Source organism: Leucoraja erinacea, chromosome 17 (assembly GCF_028641065.1).
Source record: "Leucoraja erinacea ecotype New England chromosome 17, Leri_hhj_1, whole genome shotgun sequence".
NCBI lineage: Eukaryota > Metazoa > Chordata > Chondrichthyes > Rajiformes > Rajidae > Leucoraja > Leucoraja erinaceus.
Window position 1 is genome coordinate 1,616,876 of NC_073393.1, and position 12,758 is coordinate 1,629,633.

The 12,758-nt window shown below is 43.8% G+C and overlaps 2 protein-coding genes across 3 annotated transcripts in view; one reads left to right on the forward strand and one right to left on the reverse strand.

Moving 5' to 3' along the window:
• The window catches only part of LOC129704981 (uncharacterized), a 30,712-nt gene extending 26,515 nt beyond the window's left edge, over positions 1-4,197 (reverse strand). The window contains exons 1-2 of the mRNA XM_055648347.1: positions 3,498-4,197; positions 225-528 (exon numbers count right to left, since the gene is read on the reverse strand). Of these exons, the coding sequence (XP_055504322.1) occupies positions 225-528; positions 3,498-4,148 (955 nt within the window). The 5' untranslated portion in view covers positions 4,149-4,197. The remainder of the gene's footprint in view (positions 1-224; positions 529-3,497) is intronic.
• Positions 4,198-11,867: 7,670 nt separating this feature from the next.
• dpy19l3 (dpy-19 like C-mannosyltransferase 3) overlaps positions 11,868-12,758 on the forward strand; it is a 32,693-nt gene continuing 31,802 nt past the window's right edge. Inside the window, exon 1 of one of the 2 annotated variants that reach the window (XM_055648350.1) lies at positions 11,868-12,098. In XM_055648350.1, coding sequence (XP_055504325.1) covers positions 12,005-12,098 — 94 coding nt within the window. In that variant the 5' untranslated portion in view covers positions 11,868-12,004. The remainder of the gene's footprint in view (positions 12,099-12,758) is intronic. The other variant, XM_055648349.1, reaches the window with a different exon arrangement.

Consider the following 12,758-nt stretch of genomic DNA (forward strand, 5'->3'; position numbering starts at 1 on the left):
CCCTTTATCCTTAAGCTGTGAAGAAGGGTCTCGACCTGAAACGTCACCCATTCCTTCTCTCCAGACATGCTGCCTGTCCCGCTGAGTTACTCCAGCATTTTGTGTCTACCTTCGATTTAAACCGGCATCTGCAGTTATTTCCAACAAAAGTTGCATTGACCTGCCCTGCTGGACATGAAGTTTGAATGTAAGGTTACGCACTGCGTTGGTTGATGTAAACACACCTGGTTTGTAAGTATTACACATGTCCTCTTCAGGCTCATCTTTATTTCTTCCTGCTTTTCTCCTTCTCCTCGAACCATAAATCTGCTTGATGGAAGCGGCCATTTCCTTTTTATTGTCTGTTTTTACAGAAGCCTCCAGTTGTTTACGACTTGGTCTGTTGTTCACTCTGGAATCTTTCTGCTTCTTCCGGAGGGATGCAGCTTTTTTTACATCATTCTTTTTTTCCCCTTGTAAACCTCGATTTCGAATGGAACCAGTGTTTTGTGTCGTGGATTCAATATCGTTTAGTGCAGCATTCTCTTTCTGCAACGAGTTCAAAATATTCATTAAACCTACAAATAGCCACAAATGGCTACATTTACACCAAAACAATATCACGTTTTTTATTTTCAAAAAGTTTTTATACTCATTACCCTAAGTATGGAGGGTCACATTAAATAAATGGATTAAAAAAACTGTACAAAATAAAAATGTAAGCAGGTGTGTTCCTAAAAACATCTTGTTAGCAGTTAAACCTCTATATGTTTAATTCAGTTATAAAGTATATACTGAAAATTAGATTTGGGGTATGATTTTTAAAATCCCATGTCATGCCATTTTAAAGAACGACTCGCGTGAATTCTAGTCTCGTTTGTCACATACCTGGATACAGTGAAATGCTTTATTTTACATACAATCCAGTAAATTCATACTGTACAAAAGCACAATTATACATAAGTAAATGAGTGCAATGATTGGTCTACAAAACAGTGGATTTCTTCTGAGTTTTTGGTGTTATACCAAAAAAACAATCACTAAATGCAAGTTACTCATATATCTGGCAGACCCCAGACATATATTCAGATTTAAAATCAATATGCAGTAAAACTTACTGTCGTTAGGCAGGTAAGCATAGTATGGCACGATATAATCCAAACCTGATTGTACCAGAACAACCATGTCCCAACACATATCACTGATCTTTATCAGCACTTTATCAGTTTATTCATTCATGTGTGTATATATTTATATCATGGTATATGGACACACTGATCTGTATTGTAGTAAATGCCTACTATGTTCTGTGTGCTTAAGCAAAGCAAGAATTTCATTGTCCTATACAGGGACACATGACAATAAACTCACTTGAACTTGAGTGCCATTGGGATTGGGCAGGAGATGAGGCTTGATCGTGTCTTCCATCCAAATACATGATTTGGTGTTAGAGTGCACAAGCCTGCCTGGACTGCTGCCAGTGAGAACAAGTCTTCCATTCTCTTTGAGGTAGGTATTTTTCTCCCTCTCACCCTTAGTGAATTTATGCAGACCACTCTTCTTATGGCGCCTGGATCTTTCAATGTCCTCCCGCTAAACCTCCTCACATGATCCCAATCCTGGTGAATGTGACACAGGTGAATGAGTTCCTTGGAGCAAAGGCAGTGGAGGCCAATTCACTGGATGTGTTCAAGAGAGAGTTAGATTTAGCTCTTAGGGCTAAGGGAATCAAGGGATATGGGGAGAAAGCCGGAACGGGGTACTGATTGTGGATGATCAGCTGTGATCATATTGAATGGCGGTGCTGGTTCGAAGGGCCGAATGGCATACTCCTGGCACCTATTTTGTATGTTTCTATCTTCTGCCTCCACAGAATATGAAACATTGTGTACGATATGACCTCATCCCAAAATAGGGTCACCACATCAAATCAAAGACGTTAGCCGTGTGACCAATTGTAATCTTGGCAGATTTTCTAAGAATATTCCAGTTAGTCACTGCACTGAGAATTACTTCCATAATTCTAATTCATCAGCCCAAAAACGATTTAAAAAATGTAAGGCTGTCAATTCATATAGATGATTAATATAATTGGAAATCCACAGATTATTAAAAAAATATTCAAGTGATATAAAAATGTAAAGAGCACCACGATATAATTATCCAGGCTACCACTCCTCCAAACCATTGAATCACACACACTGCTCCCCTTTTCCAGCACATAGGGGAATCGAGGACCAGAGAACATAGGCTCAAGGTGATGGGGAAAAGATCCAAGGGGTCACTTTTTCACACAAAAAGCTGCCAGAGGAGGTAGTTGAGGCTGGGACTAACCCACCGTTTAAGAAACAGTTGGACAGGTACATGGATAGGACAGGTTTGGAAGGATATGGACCAAGAGCAGGCAGACTAGTGTAGCTGGGACATTGATGGCCGGTGTGGGCAAGATGAGAGAGACAGAGAGCAAGAGAGAGGGGGTGGTGGGGAGGGAGTGGGGAGTGGTGGGGGAGGGGGACTGTGGCCAACATTGTGGAGGATCAAATGGGGAAGGAAGGCTAAAAGAGAGGCATCGGAGGGTGAAAATGAACACGAGAGAGAGGAGGGAAAGAGAATTGGGAAACATGAGAGATGGAGAAAGAATGAGAGTGGTGGCACTAAGAGGAGAGGAAAATGGGATAAATTGAGATGGATATAGAGATGAAAAGAAAGGTGTAACAGAGAGAAACATAGAAACATAGGCAATAGGTGCAGGAGGAGGCCATTCGGCCCTTCGAGCCTGCACCGCCATTCGATATGATCATGGCTGATCATCCAACTCGGTATCCCATCCCTGCCTTCTCTCCATAGCCCCTGATCCCTTTAGCCACAAGGGCCACATCTAACTCCCTCTTAAATATAACAACTACCTTCTACGGCAGAGAATTCCACAGATTCACCACTCTCTGTGTAAGAAATGATTTTCTCATCTCGGTCCTAAAAGTCTTCCCTGTTATCCTTAAACTGTGACCCCCAGTTCTGGACTTCCCCAACATCGGGAATAATCTTCCTGCATCTAGCCTGTCCAGCCCCTTAAGTTAAGATGTTTCCTTTCTGAAGCCAATGTTGTATTTGTGCTGCTCCTTTAATCCCACGGGCTCTGTTTGTGGTTTCATAAATAATATCAAGTTATTTAGTTTCAAACCCGGTTTAATGACTATTGTGGATGCAAGGTTACAGACATGCAGGATAATTTCTTCCAGCTACCGTGTCTGCAATAGATCAACATAGACAGTGACTAATCTACAGGCTCCAAGTTCCTTTGCAAGTGCCACACCATTCTGATTTGGGAATATATCATGATTCCTGCATTGTCGCTGGATTAAAATCATTGATGATGTTTTTTTACTCCCATTGTTCACAACACCTGTTCACCCCAATCTTCTGCAGGGCATAGGGGAGAGACAGTAAAGCCTGGCTTGGCCTTCACTGCTATGCCCACATCCTGTGAATGAATACAAAAAGGTCTACATTGTACTTACCTGACGTTCTGAGGCCCCTTTCTTACTAATCTCTAATTCATTTTCACAAGTCTCTTCATACATTTGGTCACAGCATTTCCCTAGCATCTCGTTAAAGTCAGACAGTGTAATCTGGTCCTGAGAACTAACATCTTGCTCCTTTTCTTCAGAGTTAAATTCATCTTCAAATATTTTTTCAACATTTTCTAGCATGTCATTGCACTGACCAGTGCTTTTCTGCTGCACACCACTCATCCCATCTTCAGTAGAATCTGTTTTACATGTGTTTATGTTTGTGCAATAATATTTTAATATGTCTTTCATTTTAGGTATGATATTTTGCTGCCAATTATTAAACTGTGATACGTTTTCATCAGAATCCATTCTGCCACCAAAGATTTTATAGTAGATCTCCAGCAACTTATAAAATGTTTGCATTGTGCCATGATGTTGCTTTTCATCTTCTTCTGAGCACATTCTGGCTGGAGTTACTGTTTGTTCAGTTGTGTTGGTGCTTGGGAAATCCACATTCAGCACATTCAGGTTTCTTGCATCTTCTGTTGTTGACATCTGAATGTATGTTGATGAAACTTTAAAAACTGCTGCCGAACTGTCACTCACTTGTGGTAAGTACTCATCGTCTGTTAATGAATGGTTGCTAGCCATTTCCATTCTGCTTTCTCTTTCAACAGCACCCTGATCCCAAGTAAGTTCCTTTTCCCTTACACTGTGGGTTACAAGATCACAAGATAATTATGGATGAGGATGGAGGTAGAATGCATCTTTTTTCCGTCTATCCAGAAAGAACCCACAGATTTCCAGATCCATCCCTGTAATTGTTTGTTTTTTTTAAGATTCTCAGGTTTTTATCTTTTTATTACTCTGGCCAGAATTCCATTCCAAACATTGCCCAAACTTTTTGTGTGCAGTATAAAATCTATATGTCTTTAATTTATCAAAGCAATAAAATGTAAAAGCTTCTTCAGACTTTCTTCACAACCGTCACCCTTGTCTTGAGGGCTCTTCAGTTTATTGGTTTTAGAACTTCAATTTTTCTTTGTTTTTCTCTAACCAATGATGAATGGAATACTCAAGATGCAGGCTGACATAAATGCAATACATTATGATCTTAACTTCCTCTGATTTATAACCCACTGTTTAAGCTAAAACATAAAAACATTTTCTGATTTTATTGAATCACTATTTGGACACGTTGGAAAGAATATTCCTAACCGTAGATAGTAGTGCATCAGTGTTCAGACATTTCACCTGTAGCAGAATGAAATGTAGAAACAAGGAACTACGTATATACAAAGACAAGGAACTGGTTAATAGACAAAAGGACACAAAATGCTGGAGTAACTCAACAAATCAGGCAGCATCTTTGGAGAACATGGACAGGTGACATTTCAGGTCACGATCTTTCTTCAGACTGGAACCTACGTGCACAGGATGCACTACATCTATCATGTTCTGCATGAAAACCCTACTTCAAGGCTTTCACACAAACTGAAGCCTTATTCCACACATTTCCATCCATCAAATTTGTCAGAGCATTCTTGAAAATGTACCAATGCCTCTATTTCCTTGGATGACTCAGGAAGTCTCCAATTACTCTTACTAACTTCTACAGATGCACCATTGAAAGCATCTTGGTTTGACAACAGTTCTGCCCAAGACCGCAAGAAATTGCACAGAAATGTGGATGTAATCTGGTTAGCATGTAAACCAGACTTTTTCACTGTAACTTCAAAGGTATCAAAGGTATTTTATTACTTGGTAAACATGACAATAATAAACCAATTCCAAATACTTTATTTACCATGATACATATATCATCTTCAAATGTCCTCTAGAAAGCTGATTCCATCTCTTTCAATTTAGAATTAGGAAGATTATATTATGTTCAGAATCCAAGAAAGCCTACAGGGTCACCAATGATAAATTAACGATGGGATTACAACTTTACTTTACGAGTGTAGGAAGGAACTGCAGATGCTGGTTTAAACTAAAGATAGACACAAAAAGCTGGAGTAACTCAGCGGGACAGGCAGCATCTCTGGAGAGAAGGAATGGGTGATGTTTCGGGTCAAGACCCTTTTTCAGGCTGGAGTCTGAAGAAGTGTGAAGAAGGGTCTCAACCCAAAATGTCACCCATTCCTTCTCTCCAGAGATGCTGCCTGTCCCACTGAGTTACTTCAGCTTTTTGTCTATCTTTACTTTAAGAGTGGTGTGTGAGAAGTGAATTGGCAAAACTGAAATATAGTATGCCTTGGATGCAAGGTAGCTGTCAAATACCTACACCTTAAAATGTATCCCTGTACCAAATTTCAATAGCTTAAAGGTTTATCACATTCTCATAGCTACACATTAGCTCTACGCTTCCACCTAATGAAACCATTCAATCTATTTTAATACAACAGTTATTCCTATGTAATTATTACCAATATATAGACAGCCCTTCTCGTTTCATTTAGCATAATGGGTGCTCCACTTTTACCTACTACCAATGACCAGGAGAAAGACATATTATTCCACCAACCATTCATGAACACTTTATTACCAAAAACTCGTTATAATGCGTTTTCATCAATACCCACCTCTGGTTCATATCAGTACTATTTTAAATCTAACAATGATCCTGAAACAGGCTCCAATTATTTATATACAATCACTGATTATATTCTTTCGAATTAAGTCTGCTGGACATGCATCAATTATTTCCTGAGGCAATTCAATCCCCACTGCTCTTATTGTCTTGAAAAACATGTATACCTTTATGTCATGTATTTTTATGTCTTCTGTTATCCATCTTACAAACTGAAACTCAGATAGGAATCTACTCCTGAACCCTCCTTAGTTGGAATGCAGCACACACATACACAGTATTCAGTAGAAATCCTGTTGATAAAATTATCAACATCATTCAATAAACAAGGGTCTTAGTTCATAGCTTTGTGTCCAGAACCATACTAGTTGCTCTTTTTATACTCTTTGTATTTCCAGAAACCAACATCAGTTTCAGCAATCCAAGTCTATTGCAAAGTACTGAAGAAGTTAGCACATTACCTCCTTTCACTTGTCCTAAAGTCCTTGGTATGCTGTTGAAAAAAGTAATTTGTCTTTTCAAATTGTTGCCCGATGCTGTCATAATGGTTATTCATGTGTACATGATGCAGCATGTGATGATTTTAAATCAATTTCAAAAGTATAAAATATTGCAAAATGTTTTTAATACTCAAAAATGATTTTATTTAACATTGAAGAAGTGGGATTCAGTGTTTGGGCTTGGTTTAGAGGTAAAGTTAGAACATCACATCTTCCCTGTAATAGTCACACACTTTAATTCAAAATAATGACATACCTCCTAATGCATAACACTCAGCCACACGTTTCATATTTCAATCTCTGAAAACTCTGAAAAGTAAGGAACATAAAAAGCCTGAAATAGAAATCTGCCCCCAAAAATAAACAAATATTTACTTCCTTGATGAGCATATTAATTGCAGTCTTACTCTTTTCCTGTTTCCAAGTTAATCACGGGCTGTATTTTTGTACTTAAAAGCTACACTTACTTAGGGATGTGTCCCCAAGTATAATAGTTCAGCTTATACTGTGTTACACAAATCTACTTACAGCCTTTAACTACTATAAGATGCATTGTAAAATCTATACCAAGGTTGCATTTGCCCTTTCTAGTGGAAACTATTAGGAAGTAATTTTAAAAGTTCAATTAATAGCAAAGGACTATGGAAACGTTTGTTGTTGAGGAGTGGAGACAAGCATTGAACAGTCCCGCCATTTCCAGGATGTCGGGACTGTCATATGCTGAGAGAATGGAGCAGCTGGGCTTGTGTACTCTGGAATTTAGAAGGATGAGAGAGGATCTTATTGAAACATATAAGATTTTTTAGGGATTTGGACACGCCAGAGGCAGGAAACATGTTCCTGATGTTGGGGAAGTCCAGAACCAGGGACCACAGTTTAAGAATAAGGGGTAAACCATTTAGAATGGAGATGAGGAAACAATTTTACACACAGAGAGTTGTGAGTGTTGAATTCTCTGCCTCAGAGGGCGGTGGAGGTCGGTTCTCTGGATACTTTCAAGAGATAGCTCGATAGGGCTCTTAAAGTCAGGGGATATGGGGAGAAGGCAGGAACGGGGTACTGATTGGGGATGATCAGCCATGATCATATTGAATGGCGGTGCTGGCTCAAAGGGCCGAATGGTCTACACCTGCACCTATTGTCTATTGAATTGCATAATTCTTGGTTATTCTCCTTTCCCCTCCATCTTATGTTCTATTCTTGCTCTTTAGCATGAGTTGGCGGTGTGGAAATGCAGGATAGTGAATTTGTGAATGAGGTAACAATAGCAGGAATTGGACAAGAGGGGAGAAGTGTGAGAGGAGTAATGCCACGGGGTGGGTTTGAATGAGGAGGTACAGGAGTAATGATTGATAATTGCACGGAAGGAATAGGGAAGGAACAGGAGAGGAAGTAGTGGGGAGAAAGGAGTGGGATTAGAAGCTGTGACAGAGAAGGAGCGGGGGTAAGAGTTGTGGGTAGCAGTGGAGGCAGCAGTATCAGGGTTTGTAGGAATCATGACAAGGGAAGCAGTAGAGACAAGTGGACTGAGGACAGCAGGGATAGAGTCAAGAGCGTGGCGTAAAGGAGCTAGGAGGAGAGCAGGAGTGTGAAAAGCAGGAGAGAATTGGGGGTGGGAGTAGGGAAGGGACGGCAATGAAGGTCTGCGATGGGGAGCAGGGGAGGTTTTGTCATTGTACGCGAATACCAGGAACTCTGACGGATTGCAATGAGAATTCTCAAAGCTTCCTTGAGGAAGTCTAACGTCCCAACCCATTCCAGAGAATTCTTAAGAGTTTAAGAAGGAATTGCAGATGCTGGGAATCCAAAGGTAGACAAAAGTGCTGGAGAAACTCAGCGGATGCAGCAGCATCTATGGAGTGAAGGAAATAGGCATAGTTTCGGCCCGAAATGTTGCCTTTTTCCTTTGCTGCACCCGCTGAGTTTCTCCAGCACTTTTGTCTACCTTCCAGAGAATTCTGCGTCCATTACCACTGAAAATGTTGAAGGAAGATTAGGATGGTATTCTTCCTTCAATTGCATGCTACTGGTATGAACACAAGAATGACCGTCAGAGTCTGGGGATTCCTCACCATCATCATCAGGCACCTTCAAACGCATAGAACTAGAGTGGAAGCATGTCATCCTTTATTCCAAGAGACTATCATGGAAGAAGATCAAGACACTTCTATGTGGACACTGGAGCCAGCAGCTGGCTCTTACCATCTGCTCCTCAATCTCCAGCCTCTACCTTCCACCAGCCCAGGAATTCCTGCAGTATTCCCCTCACCCTCCCTCCCCGCCCCAGCCCTCACTCCCCATATCTCCCGCTTCCCACAGCTGCCTCTCCCTCCCGTCATCCTCATTCCTGACCGGCTTCCAGCAGTTTTCCCCACCCCCGGGAACATGAGTGTTCCCCACCCCCAGGAACACTCATCCCCAGGACATCACCTTACCCCGGGGAGACCCCTAGACCCCTCTCCCTCTCCCCACCCAGTGGACTCCATAACCCCACCCCCTGACCCTTGATTAGTACGGGTGTCAGGGGTTGTGAGGAGAAGGCAGGAGAATGGGGTTAGGAGGGAGAGATAATAATAATAATAATAATAATATATTTTATTGTCATTGCACATAAGTGCAACGAGATTTGGTATGCAGCTTCCAACCGATGTCATAACATAAATAACTAATAAAATTTGGATTTAGATACCCCGAGAACATGGATTGTAAAAAGAACAATAAGTCAAAACAGTTCAACAGACTAAAGTGCAGATGTGTCTGTGCGAGGTGACCATCCGAGGGAGACAGTCCAGGGGGGATGGGGGGCACTCAGCAGGGCCGGTTCAGAGCTGCTATAGCTCTGTGAATGAAGCTGTTCCTGAGTCTGGAGGTTCGGGCGTAGAAGGCCTTGTAACGTCTGCTGGAGGGAAGTAGTTCGAATAGTCCATTACAAGGGTGTGAGGAGTCTTTATGGATGCTGACGGCCTTCCTGAGGCACCGTGTGCGGTAGATGCCCTCCAAGGCTGGTAGCTGTGTCCCAATAATCCTCTGCGTTCTGTGGACGACGCGCTGAAGAGCTCTCCGCCTCCGTGCAGCTGAGATACCACACAGAGATGCCATACGTTAATATGCTCTCTGTGGTGCAGTGGTAGAAGGTTGTCAGCAGCTGTTGGGGCAGACCAGTCTTTTTTAATGTCCTCAGGAAGAACAGTCGTTACTGTGCCTTCTTGACCAGGTCAGCGATGTGGACCATGTGAGGTCCTCTGAAATGTGAGTGCCCAGAAACTTAAAGCTGGACACTCTCTCCACACTTTCCCCGTAGATGGAGATTGGGGCGTATTCTCCATTATGGGACCTCCTGAAGTCAATAATCAGCTCCTTGGTCTTGGAGGTGTTTAGTGACAAGTTGTTACGTGTGCACCAGTCCGCCAGGTTCTGCACCTCCGCTCTGTATTTTGTTTCATCATCGTTGGTGATCAGCCCAATCACTGTTGTGTCGTCTGCAAACTTCACGATGGTGTTGGTGTCGAATGCAGGAACACAGTCGTGAGTGAAGAGGGAGTAGAGCATGGGGCTTAGTACACAGCCCTGTGGTGTGCCGGTGCTCAGGGTGATAGTGGAGGACAGGTGCGGGCCCTGTCGACCATGATTGAATGGCGGAGTAGACTTGATGGGGTGAATGGACTTATTCTACTCATAAGGTCATAAGGAATAGGAGTAGAATCAGTGTAGGAAGGAACTGCAGATGCTGGTTTAAATCGAAGATAGACACAAAATGCTGGAGTAACTCAGCAGGCCAGGCAGCATCTCTGAAGAGAAGGAATAGAATTAGGCCATTTGGCCCATCGAGTCTACCCCGTCATTCAATCATGGCTGATCTGTCTCTCCCTCCTAACCCCATTCCCCCCCCACCCCCCCTCTTCTCCCAACCCCCCTCTCCCCACAATCCCCCCCAATCCCCCCACCCCCCTCTCCTCACAACCCCCCCCCTCTCCCCCACAACCCTCCTCCCCCCCTCTCCCCACAACCCCCTCTCTCCTCCCAACCCCCCTCCCCCCCCCCACAACCCCCTCTCGCCACAACAGCGATAAGACAGAATTCCTCCTCATAGGCTCCAAAGCCACACTCAGCAAAATCAATAACCCCACTCTCACCATCGACGGCACCACTGTCTCCCCATCTCCCCAGGCCCGCAACCTTGGTGTGACCTTTTTATTCCACCCTCTCCCTTGAGCCTCACATCCGCCATGTCATTAAAACCTCCTTCTTTCATCTCCGCAACATCGCCAAAGTCAGACCCTCTCTCACACCTCCCGCTGCTGAAAGACTCATCCATGCCTTCATCTCCTCCCGACTGGACTATTGCAACTCACTTCTCCTTGGCATCAGCTCCACCTACATCAACTGACTACAACTGGTCCAGAACGCAGCCGCCCGACTCATCACCCACACCAAATCCTGGCATCACATCACTCCAGTCCTCAAACAACTTCACTAGCTTCCCATCTCCCACCGGATCAACTACAAAATTCTGGTCCTCACCTACAAAGCCCTCCACCATCTGGCCCCCCCATATCTCACTGACCTCCTCTCCCCCTACCAACCCTCACGGTCCCTCAGATCCACATCAGCCGGTCTCCTCTCCACCCACAAGTCCAACCTCCGCAGTTTTGGGGACAGAGCCTTCTCCAGGGCAGCTCCCAGGCTCTGGAACTCCCTCCCCCAACTGATCCGCAATTCCGTGTCCCTCACCATCTTCCAGTCCCGCCTCAAGACCCATCTCTTCACCTCTGCCTATCCTTAGCCCCACGTCCCCCTCCCTTTTCATCTGTGCATGAATTGCCTCATACTGTGTTTTGTATTGAATTCTGTCTTTACTTTGTGTACTAGTCATGTCTCTACTATTTATTGCATTCCCCTTACATGTTTTTCCTCTACCTGCTAAATTTTTGTAAGGTGTCCTTGAGACTCTTGAAAGGCGGCCATAAATAAAATGTATTATTATTATTATTATTACAACTAGACCACTCTCACTCTCTCCACCCCCTCCCCTGGGCCCTGTCACCATGGCAACGCCACCCGGAAGCAGAAGCCGCAGCATCAGCAGCGCCGGGGCCGGGGCCGGGGTCGGTGTTGGAGCCGAGGGGCCGCGTCACCGCGCGTCGCCGGGGAGAGGATAGGAGAGGGTGGGTCGGTAGCGCTGTCCCGGGGAGACGGGCCGGGCCGGGGGGTGAGGAGGAGGCGGCGGCGGCGGGATGAGGGGGTGAGGATGGAGGATGAGCGCATGTTAACGGGAGTTGCCGGGCCGGGCCGGAGCCGGAGCTGCCCCGCGCGGTCCTAACGCCCACCCCCGGGTCCAGGGTCCACAGCCAGTTGCATGGCCGTTCATGTGTGTGTGTGTAACGATTGTGTTGCAGGGCTCGGGGTCTGCCAGCTAAAACATGACGTTTCTGAAGCGGAGGAGGCCTGTCAAAGGCACCGAGGAACACCCGCGCCAACAGGAGGATGAACAGCCCAAAGACAAGTCCAGAAGCGGTAGGTTTCCCTGGTTTATTGGTCCTCCAAAATATTCCAAATGGAATAAATACAAGAATGGGGAGAATGGTAAACCCTTCTCCAGACTGGTAAACCCTTCTCCAGACTGGCAGTCTAACCCGCTGAGTTATTCCAGCACTCTGTGTCTTTCTTTTGGATTATGTTTACAAGAGAGAATATTTAAAAAAATCACCGTCACGTTAAATAAGTGAAGGATAGTAAAAGCGGAACTTACTATCATATGTAACAGTTGGGGGAAAAATGTATTGCAATATATTTTGTATTTTTATCCCTTTCAATGAATTGACAGCTCTTTAATACCACGCCACTTCATTAATCACTATTACAACATACAAAGTAAGATGATCGGATTGTAGACAAACAACAATGATGAAGGATGATGTTGATCGAGGGATAGTGTTGGATAAGGTGTCAAAGCCAACATTTTCTCATTGATTGACTGTCGGCAGATCATTTGCATCCATTTTCAGGAGCAGCTCATCCTAAATACAGCACGTCTTAAATTGTAATACTCTTATACTCCAGCAGAGTATTGGCCGAGACATACAGAGGTGTATTTAAGGAATCACTAGATAATTGGATAAACTAGAAAACCAGAGCATATGCTGTGAGATTTTAGATGTTGTGCAAGTGAAGGTT